This window comes from Hyperolius riggenbachi, chromosome 9, assembly GCF_040937935.1.
Source record: "Hyperolius riggenbachi isolate aHypRig1 chromosome 9, aHypRig1.pri, whole genome shotgun sequence".
Lineage (NCBI taxonomy): Eukaryota > Metazoa > Chordata > Amphibia > Anura > Hyperoliidae > Hyperolius > Hyperolius riggenbachi.
This window is the reverse complement of record NC_090654.1, coordinates 255,157,372-255,168,646: the sequence shown is the minus strand read 5'-3', so window position 1 is coordinate 255,168,646 and position 11,275 is coordinate 255,157,372. Positions and strand designations below refer to the sequence as shown.

Genomic DNA, 11,275 nt, shown 5'->3' with positions numbered 1-11,275 from the left:
GGCGGGACCACGTGATGCGGAGTGTCTTGCTCCGCATCACGTGGCCCCGCTGGCCAATCAGCGCCACTCTGGGAGACATTATAGGAATCGAGCCGCCGAACGCGGCTCACTCTACCGTCGGCTTTTGCAGCACCATACGTTGTGTTAGGTGCACGTTATGCGACCTTAACGTGGCACCTAACACAACGTCTTGGTGTGCAAAAAGCCTAAAACCCACTAAGTCAAAAACCCATTATAAAGACACATGATAATGCCATGATAAATAATGCTTCACCTCAATGAAATGAATGTAGCCTGAAAGAACAATACACTTTAACCTGAGGCTCAAGATAAGAGCCCCAGGTAAAGAATGGAGACCCGGGTCATACACTGGAAACAGTTGCTAATAAAGTGTAAATAAAAGGAAAATTGGATGGTTGAAAAAAATCAATCACCTAAAGTGCAATAAGGCATATGCTCATAGACATGCTAGCAAATAACGTGATGCAAACAATGAGATGATGGTGAGCAGGTATACAGCTGGCTAACATGTGAATACCAAATGGTATGGCATACTGTACCGACCAGGGACTCCACGGAATGAAGGGTGATGATCTCAGGTGGAGGCATGTGATACTCCAAGCGTGGCGTGATCTCTATGATCACTTCATCAGGAGCTGAGGATTATGGGATATGGGATGCAAATATATCTAAAATTGAATGGCATCATCAGCCGCAGCCTATTAGTGATTACCTGTCTGCTGTGGAGCGCTCCGGCAAATGCTTCCTGTCAATGAGGCGCACGAAGAGCGGATGTACGTCACTACAGGCCGGAAATGCCCGGCCGGTGCACGAACAACTGAGCTACGGTGGCCAGGTGTGTGGGAGCCGCCAGTGCGCATATGTGGATGCGCTTCACAGCGCGGAAACCCCGCTGGAGCGCATAATAAAGGGAACTACGGTAGCCCTAAGGTAAAATTAATCCGGAGCGATCAAAAATGCAGACATAGCGCTACCACTGTGTAAACTTACACAGTGGAGCGCATAAATTAGGTGCGGTGGCCAGAAAAAGCTGAGTTCAACACAATTAACCTATTGTTACAAAAAATTAATTAAACATAAATCGAGGTTATAATAAAGAAATACATAAAGGAATACAAATTGGAAACCTAGATGAGAGTCTAAGACAAAAGCAAAATAAAGCATTAATATATATAGAGATCATTAAAGATATAACTACAATCAGCTGTTATGCATGCCAAGGGGGGCACGAAGGCAGTGTCCATGCATCGAGCAAGGGGCACTATATAAGTTAGCGTCCATATCCATAATATGATGCTTTCCAAAGGTAGTCCCCTTAATAGTAAGACGTTACATGAAAATCTTGTAGACATCTGGTACAGTTGAATAGGGAGAGTCTGTGAAGTACCAAAGGGCAGCAGAAAACGAGTAGGCACAGTCCATAATATCCTCAGAAGGCCAACTTGAGTCCCGTGATGAAAAATGGATCACTCAGAGTTTCTCTTTATTCCTGGATTCGTAACCAATAAGTGCGAGAAAGGATTAGGAGCATACTACTTTATCCCAAATCTGTTACAAATGTGGGTAAACAAATGATCACCAAAATGTGAACACATGGACACTAATCCCACTAGTCTGGGACCTACTCACCTAGGTCCAGACCAGAGGTAGTGATACACATAAATTGAAATAAATTAAAAAGTGCCAACACCCACACACCAAGTGTACACCTGTGTGAGAAGGGGGGGGGGCATCAAAAAAAGCACATAACGAAAAGCAATGGAAACCGCAATGGTATACGTTTTCTATGCGTTTTTTGGGGAAAAAAACACTTTAAAAACGCATCTGCTGTAAAAAAAAAAAAAAAAAAACGTTAACGCAAACGCACACAACATAAAATTAAACTTGACATAAAATGCAGCCTTTCATGTTATGTTATGTGTGCACCTACCCTCATGGATGTTTTTACCCTTGTCAATAAAATACATTGTTAGTCCCCAAGTAAGCAAGGAAATACTTAAAATAACTTTGTTACTAATTTTTTTTAGTACATTTTCAGGTAACCAGAAATAAAGTTATTTTGTAGACCTTTCCTGGGCGAAAACTCAGGAGAAAAGTTTTGTGAATATAGATAATGAAACTTATTTTTCACCTTCAAACAGGTGTAATGAAAAATATTGTAACCTGTAATATTTTGCAACCTGAATGGACTGTGCTTAACTGCGCATGCGCACTTTCTTTCACATTTTCCCGGCTGTCATTAATTGCAACTGCCGCTGTTTAGTTCCCTCCAGGGGGGGTTATTAGTTGCCCACTAGAAGAGGGTTCTGTGTGAGAATAGGGTTAGGTTGGGTTGCTTTTTCTGATACAAATACATTGAAATCAATGGTTAGGTTGCACTTTCTGAGGCCCCATTCACACTACAAATCGCTAAACGCTAACGCAAACGCTGAGCAATTTTCTAGCGTTTTTTTCCCTAGCAATTTCCTAGCGATTTTTCACTGTATAGAGAGCGTTTTTCCAGTGATTAGCATTTTGAGATTTCTAGTTCAATATAAGCCTGCAGAATCGCTCCAGAATCGTTCAGAAAATGCTGCAGGCTACGAGTTTGCGTTTCAGCAAATCGCAAATCGCTTAGATGAGAACATTTCAATATACTTTCATTGTACATAAGTTTTTCAAAATGCTAGCGATTTCCAGCGATGCTGAAATCGCCTGAAAAGCGCTCTAGTGTGAATGGGGCATGATAGCTATAAGTATAAATGATTGCAACCGGTTGTAAAATATTATAAAGTTGCAAAAATGTTCACCACACCGGTGGTAAGCAAGAGGTGTAAATAGATGAAAATGAATGGTTTGGTAACAATTATTTCCACTACTCAAGTGATCATTACAGTGCCAATAAAAAGCTAAAACAGAAAAGTATGTGGTACAGAAAATAGCATTATTATTTAAAGTTGTATCAATTTCTGTACAGCTGCTTTGGCAAACCGTTTACATTTCAGCCAAAAAGCCAGATTGTCTTTTTTTATACATAAAAAGCACAGTTATACCTCTTTCTGATCTGTACATGCGGTGTGAGCTTTTATAAGCACAAGCAGAATAGAGCTGCAGCATCTTGACAGTAGAGAGAACTCTTATGTCATCAAGCAGCGACCCGGAAGCGACTCCACGTGTATCTGAGAGGAAGCTGAAGCGGCTGCTGCTTTGTTGACAGCACCCTGTGTATACATTCATCAATTTTATTGCCATTATTAGCCTTTTACAAGAAGGGGGTGCAGCAAAAAATCAATATACTTGGATTAGACTGGAGGCTGATCTACATTTCCCTCCTGCTCCGAATTTACAGCTCCAGCTCTGCGGGCTGCTGAGCTGATAACAGAGGAGAGAGGAACTGCAGCAACCCCCTCCCACAGGACGACAGGGGGAGAAGAGGAGAGAGAAACAGACACGAGTGCACAGGAAACAGCGTGACAGAGTGCTGTGAGTTCAAAATACTGCTTGTATGCATTGTGTGCTGTATGTGAAGAGTATCTGTGTACAGTCAACCAACGTATGATCTGTATATAGAGGAGGTGTGTAAATGTATGGAGTATCTTAGTTTTTGTGATGTGCATGCAGATATGGACCGTCGGAGCAATGCTTTGCGGCGCTGCTAGATTTGGGCGCAGCCAGCGCCGCCATAGACTGTAATGGGTATCAGTCTATAGCGGCGCTCAGTGAGTAACGCTGGCGCCATCAGAATAGCTGGAAGCCGAATTATATCATTCCCCCACTATCCATGGTGGCCTAGAGGGGGAATAGTAATTAACATGCCCGGACTTGTGCAGATGCAGGATCAGCCATATACCGGCTGTATCCTGCACCCAAATCTACCGGCGCCAATTTCAAATATACTCATGGACAGTGTAGCACCTTCCTTCACCCCATGTAGAGCATTACCAGTAAACCCCCACCCTCCCCTTTAATATAATCACAGAAGTGGGTTCCCATTAGCCATCCTGACCACCCACCCCTCCCATAGTCGCACAGGGTTTTGTTACATCTGGTGTGGGTGTAAGAACATGGGGGAAGAGAGGAGTGACACCACGAAGCAAGTTATCTCAGAACCAGGCACGTAGCGAATGAGTTGAGCACTGCTATAGTCTACGGTATGCGCACAGGATAATTTGGGTGATGACACTCGTCAGACCCCAAATTACTTCTCCTCCTGAGTTGCTATGACTTGGAGGGGGGATCATATTTAGGGGCAGGCCCAACTCACCGGTGGCAGACTAAAAAGTGTGCTGACACCAACCCTAGTGACCCACCCTGGCTGCTCCTCAAAATAGCCCTGCTTGCGCTCTTTGAATGAACTGGTACAGGGTGGCACACAAAAGACCGGCCTTTCCCAGTCACCAGTGGCGTTGTGAGGTGGGTGTGGACCACACAGCTTCTGCCCGGGAGTCACCCCCGATACCTATCGAGGGGTGACTGGTTAAAGGACCGCTGTCACAACAGTCGCAGCCCATGCTCCTGAGGAGGGCTGGCTGTTCATACCTCCTACCAGGCTCTGCGAAACGGTTAGTGCATGTGCAAATATGGGGGATGCGATCAAGAAGGGCAAATTCTTAAGCGTGGGAGGGTGTGCAAAAAGCATATTGAATGTGGGGTAATCTTGCCTCACATTGGTATCGAAAAACTGCTATTGGGAGAGGTCACATTTATTTATTTTATAAAGCACTGAAATTTTCCGCAACACTTAAGAGTATATAGTCATGTAATTGACTGTCCTCAGAGGAGCTCACAATCTAATTCGACCATAGTCCTAGTATAATGTCCTACCATATTATGTATTAACTGTATAAAGCACTGTCATCTTCTGCAGCACTTTACAGAGTACATGGTCTTGTCACAAATTCTGGCTCAGAGGAGCTCACACTCTAATCATAGTCTAATGTCCCACCATATTATTATGTATTTATATAGGACTGACGCCTTCTGCAGCACTTTAGAGTACACAGTCAAGTCACTGACTGTCCTTAGAGAAAATCACAGTTTATTCCCTGCCATAGTGTACCATATATCAATCTGTCACCCACTTCTTGTCAGCAATTACCTACTGCTTTCATCTGTCTCCTGCTGCCAGCTTAAATGAAACCTTAACAGAGAAGGGATATGGATGTTTCCTTTTAAACAATACCAGTTGCCTGGCAGTCCTGCTGATCTTTGTCTGCAGTAGTGGCTGAATCTCACACCTGAAAGAAGCATGCAGCTAATCCAGTGTGACTTCAGTCAGAGCACCTGATCTGCATGCTTGTTGAGGGGCTGTGGCTAAAAGTATTAGAGACACAGGATCAGCAGGAGAGTCAGGCAACTGGTATTATTTTAAAAGGAAAAATCCATATCCTTCTCAGTTTAGGTTCGTTTTAAGTATCACTACCTGCTAGTGCTTACCACTAAAATCTGAGACTTAAGGCTCATACACACATCAGACTATAGTCTTTGGAAAATGAAAGATCACAGACCAATCTTACCACCCTTCATGTAGTATGAGAGCCATACCTACACAGTCTATTCTATGGAGCTGAACTCCCCATCAGAAAAATATCTTTGCAAGATGCTGCACACACAGATGCTGTACAGACACAAAAGATCAGTATCTGCAAAAGATCTGTTCCTGCAAATTGCAATGATAGTCTATGAGATCTGCAGATCATCATACACACATGATTTAACTGACATTCATCTGCAGATCAGATCCACCAGGATGGATTTTCAGATCTGCGGATGATTGCTTGATCTGCAGATGAATGTCAGTTAAATCATGTGTGTATGATGATCTGCAGATCTCATAGACTATCATTGCAATTTGCAGGAACAGATCTTTTGCAGATACTGATCTTTTGTGTCTGTACAGCATCTGTGTGTGCAGCATCTTGCAAAGATTTTTTTCTGATGTGGAGTTCAGCTCCATAGAAAAGACTGTGTAGAGTATGGCTCTCATACTACATGAAGGGTGGTAAGATTGGTCTGTGATCTTTCATTTTCCAAAGACTATAGTCTGATGTGTGTATGAGCCTTTAGCCTAGGCTGTTTATTATGCAGGCCCGCCCATCCCAAGCAGAGATCTACCTGACAGGACTAAAGCTGTCACCACCTGTGATAAATATCAGAGTGAGAAAAGGTTTTACAATGTGCAAACACGGGCTAAATAATCTATACATTTTATTCATCAAGTGATTTTTTTTTTTCCACTCTCTGCCCAGTCATCTTTTCCTATGGTTCCTTGGCTCGTAGCTTCTGGGGGCCCTCAATGTATAACATTTGCACTGGGGCCTGTGGATTTGTATTATACTACTGTATATTATCCTGAACTTGTCATGTCACAGTGTCATCCTTTACTCCTAGTATCAGTCAGCATTTTCTAGAGACTCTATCTGAAAATGCAATGGTTTCCTTTAAAAACATCTCAAGGCAAAAACCCTAAAATACCATCTAATTTCTTAATAAGCGGGTGCTCAAATATTACCTTTTCTTTGATGTGAAACAAGGCTTCTGCTGCTAATATTAATTTTCCACTGTAAAATGTTACGATGACCTTAAGCAGGCAAGCTGAGAAACTTCCTTTCAGACTCTGGGCAGAGCTGCTGCTTGGATTGTCTCATCCTGCTAAGCAGTCTGCTGTGGGTTGGGCACAGACTGAATCTCTCTGAAATTGCAGCCAATCGCACAGATGGTCAGTTATGTAAGATGTGGACAGTGTTTGAGCTCCTGATCAGGTAGTTTAAAAGCGATTCTCTTGAAGTCAGCTAAGCAAGGAGCTTCTACAGAAATAAAAACCAGCCCTGCAATTGCCTGTAGCCTATGATTGAGATACCGTTTTTAATCCCAAATAGCACCAGGAATCCAAGTCTTATTTTGTGTTTTTGTTTTTTTTTAAAGTTGTTTTTATAGTCCATCAGTAGTAGAAGTGGCCAGTGTAAATGGTGCCAGTGCATCCCGTCAGGTCCTTAGCAGGTGCACTTACCGCGCCATTTACACATATGCTGCGTTTTTGGAGTAGTGTGAACCTTGAGACTGCACATACACATTTATCTTATGTTATATGTCACGTAAGGTACATTTTAAACTAGAAAATATAATGCTTAAAGTGAGTCTGAAGCGATATAAAAAAAAGATAATCGCCTAAGGAGAGGGAAGGCTCTGGGGGTCAGATTTATCTAGATTTATCTAGGCTTGTCTGCACATTCTGAAGGAGGAGACCTGCCGTGGCTCCAAAACAATTGTCAATTCTTGTGTTGAAGGAGCAATAAAGGAGAACAATTGCACTTTGAAGCAGGTGTGCTAGCCTAAAACTTTATTGAAGTATCTAGAGTTTCTGAGACAACATATTAGTAGGTTTTTAGAAATGCATGCAGAACTGTCTCAGGCATCTTAAGAAATCATTAGACAGCAGATTCCTTCTAAAACTGTTGTAAAATAGGAGGAGCTAGGAAAGTCAGACAGTGCAGTGTGTGAGGGGAATTGCTGTTGCTGAGGTAACCAACACACCTGCTGTATTGATAGCAGCAGGCTCTGAGGAGGAATTCAGCAGGGGGGAGGGGCACATCACAAATCATGTCTATCCTGCACTCTGCAATCATGTCTAGCCTGCAGTTCTACATCTGTAGTAGTGCTATCAAGCACTTCTTAGGGCTGGTTCAGACGGACGTTTGGAGGAGTCGCGTTCGTTGGCGTCGCGGCGGCAATGCGTTCAGGCTTTCAGCAGCGTTTGGATGCGGTCGCGTTTTTTCTTCCCCTAGGGGGACATTACTCGTCGCGGTTAACCGCCCCTGGAAGCAACATGTAGCTTCCAGGGGCTCCTTGAACGCCAGTGAAAATCGGGACCCAAACGCCGCGTTCGTGCAAACGCGTGTAAAAGCTTGGTACAAACGCTCCCATTCACTTGAATGGGAGCGTTTAACGCCAAGCCCTGAACGCTGGCAGTAAACGCTCTGCAAGCCTCCGTCTGAACCAGCCCTTAATCTGCGCCAGTTTAGGGATGGATTTGCACTTTTCTAAACTGTAGTGCAGCTCTAGAAATCCACGCTAAATTGCCACTATTACCTAGGATTTAAGAAGGTTCTAATTATTATGCAGAACTGTTCTCCCTGCTGGTTAGAGCAGATTAAGAAGAAAAAACGGTTGGTAATGTGTTGTTAAATCTCCCCCTGGGTCCTATAGAGCCTTCCCGTTCTTCTCCTAGTCCCCTCGTTCCAGCACTGGCTCCTCCGCTAGCAGTGTTTGACCGATGCGTCAGAGACTGCTCTCTGCAGGAGGCTTCGGAAGTCTTTGGAAGCCCGAGTGCTCCCGAAGACGGGTGGCTCCATACTGCGCATGCCTATTACGGAACCACCCACCTTTGGGAGCACTCGGGCTCCAAAAAACTCCAGAAGCTCCCCGCAGTGGGGTATTTGAATGGGAGAGCCAGCCCTGGAACGAGCCGACTGTGAGAGGAGCTGGAAGGCTCTATAGGACCCAGAGTCTTCCTTCTACTTAGGTGAGTTACTGTTTTTGTTTTGTTTTTCATTTCGCCGCAGACTCCCTTTAAAAATATTATTTACTGATCACTTTCTTGTAATAATCTCTCCTGTTTTCCCCTCTTCCAAGGATCCCCAGGCATGAGTTTTGCGGAGTACAGAGAGCTGATACAAGATGGCGACACGGCCATTGTCTTCCTGGGTCACGAGTCCATGTTCCCTGTGACCATCCAGCAAGGAGGACAGACGCAGACCAAATACGGAGTCCTCAGACACTCTACTGACCTCATAGGGAAAAAGTACGGCTCCAAGGTGACCTGCAGCAAAGGAGGCTGGGTGTACATCCTGTATCCAACCCCTGAGCTATGGACCATGAATCTGCCTCATCGCACTCAAATCCTTTATTCCACTGACATTTCCATGATCACCATGATGCTGGAACTGAAGCCAGGCTCCGTGGTCTGCGAATCAGGTAATTGTGTTTTATTGCAGTGCATATAGGAAGGTTACTTTGTCTGTTCCATTACAAACATTGCTATATTTTCTGAGCTCTTACCGGAGATAATGGACATAATAGAGCTGTCCTTGGAAGTTAATGCTTGTTATTAAAGCCCGGCAACATTCTAAATATAACATCCTACAGCTTGATAAGTTGAGTGTCCAAATGTTGTGAGTCAAAAAAGGCTTCTGCTGATTAAAGTGTACCAGTGGCGACATCTGACATGATGTGTATGTACAGTACAAAACATATTAATAACCAGGCTGTTTTATTACAGGATCTTCTAAAAAAATTAGCATATTGTGATAAAGTTCATTATTTTCTGTAATGTACTGATAAACATTAGACTTTCATATATTTTAGATTCATTACACGCAACTGAAGTAGTTCAAGCCTTTTATTGTTTTAATATTTGATGATTTTGACATGCAGCTCATGAAAACCCAAAATTCCTATCTCAAAAAATTAGCATATTTCATCCGACTAATAAAAGAAAAGTGTTTTTAAAACAAAAAAAGTCAATCTTCAAATAATTATGTTCAGTTATGCACTCAATACTTGGTCGGGAATCCTTTTGTAGAAATTACTGCTTCAATGCGGCGTGACATGGAGGCAATCAGCCTGTGGCACTGCTCAGGTGTTATGGAGGCCCAGGATGCTTCGTGTTGGGTCTTGCGTCTCTCAACTTTCTCTTCACAATATCCCACAGATTCTCTATGGGGTTCAGGTCAGGAGAGTTGGCAGGCCAATTGAGCACAGTAATACCATGGTCAGTAAACCATTTTCCGGTGGTTTTGGCGCTGTGAGCAGGTGCCAGGTCATGCTGAAAAATGAAATCTTCATCTCCATAAAGCTTTTCAGCAGATGGAAGCATGAAGTGCTCCAAAATCTCCTGATAGCTAGCTGCATTGACCCTGCTCTTGATAAAACACAGTGCACCAACACCAGCAGCTGACATGGCACCCCAGACCATCACTGACTGTGGGTACTTGACACTGGACTTCAGGCATTTTGGCATTTCCCTCTCCCCAGTCTTCCTCCAGACTCTAGCACCTTGATTCCGAATGACATGTAAAAGTTGCTTTCATCCGAAAAAAGTACTTTTGGACCACTGAGCAACAGTCCAGTGCTGCTTCTCTGTAGCCCAGGTCAGACGCATCTGCCGCTGTTTCTGGTTCAAAAGTGGGTTCATGCTTCCATCTGCTGAAAAGCTTTTTGGAGATGATTTCATTTTTCAGCACGGCCTGGCACTTGCTCACAGTGCCAAAACCACTGGTAAATGGTTTACTGGCCATGGTATTACTGTGCTCAATTGGCCTGCCAACTCTCCTGACCTGAACCCCATAGAGAATCTGTGGGATATTGTGAAGAGAAAGTTGAGAGACGCAAGACCCAACACTCTGGATGAGCTTAAGGCCGCTATCGAAGCATCCTGGGCCTCCATAACACCTGAGCAGTGCCACAGGCTGATTGCCTCCATGCCACGCCGCATTGAAGCAGTCATTTCTGCAAAAGGATTCCCGACCAAGTATTGAGTGCATAACTGAACATAATTATTTGAAGGTTGACTTTTTTGTTTTAAAAACACTTTTCTTTTATTGGTCGGATGAAATATGCTAATTTTTTTTAGATAGGAATTTGGGCTTTTCATGAGCTGTATGCCAAAATCATCAATATTAAAACAACAAAAACCACTTCAGTTATGTGTAATGAATCTAAAATATATGAAAGTCTAATGTTTATCAGTATATTACAGAAAATAATGAACTTTATCACAATATGCTAATTTTTTTAAGAAGATCCTGTATATTCCTCCTCTTCCATTTATTTCCTTGCCTAGCTGAAACATTATCCTTTTGCTCACTTGTGTTTACAAGCAAGGCTGAGGTGACTGGAGGATAAGGCAGTGCAGTTCCTAGTATACACCTCAGTGGGAGTGTCTGAAGACTCTGGGAGGAGGGCAGCTAATAAATACACAATGGCCTCTATTCATAAAGCATTCCCGCATGCAGCAATGCTCAAAACAGCTGACTTTACCTACCATTTAGCAAAGTGTCCATTCATAAAAGCTGTTTCCGAATGAAAAGCTGAAATTCCTGAGCAGTGCGGGAAAGTACTGCCTTGTGCGGTGATTATCACAACACGTCACTACATGTCAATTCATAAAGATTAGAGCAAGCGGAATGGTAACGGAGAACACCGACTTTTTAGAAAAGGAGATAAGCCAACGATAACAGGCACACGCTAATGGAGACAGACCTCCCAGGCAGCAGCA

General features: G+C 43.4%; 1 protein-coding gene across 1 annotated transcript in view; it reads left to right on the top strand.

Moving 5' to 3' along the window:
- The first annotated feature begins 3,164 nt into the window (after positions 1 to 3,164).
- TRMT61A (tRNA methyltransferase 61A) overlaps positions 3,165 to 11,275 on the top strand; it is an 82,375-nt gene continuing 74,264 nt past the window's right edge. The window contains exons 1-2 of the mRNA XM_068254345.1: positions 3,165 to 3,483; positions 8,632 to 8,973. Coding sequence (XP_068110446.1) covers positions 8,643 to 8,973 — 331 coding nt within the window. The 5' untranslated portion in view covers positions 3,165 to 3,483; positions 8,632 to 8,642. The remainder of the gene's footprint in view (positions 3,484 to 8,631; positions 8,974 to 11,275) is intronic.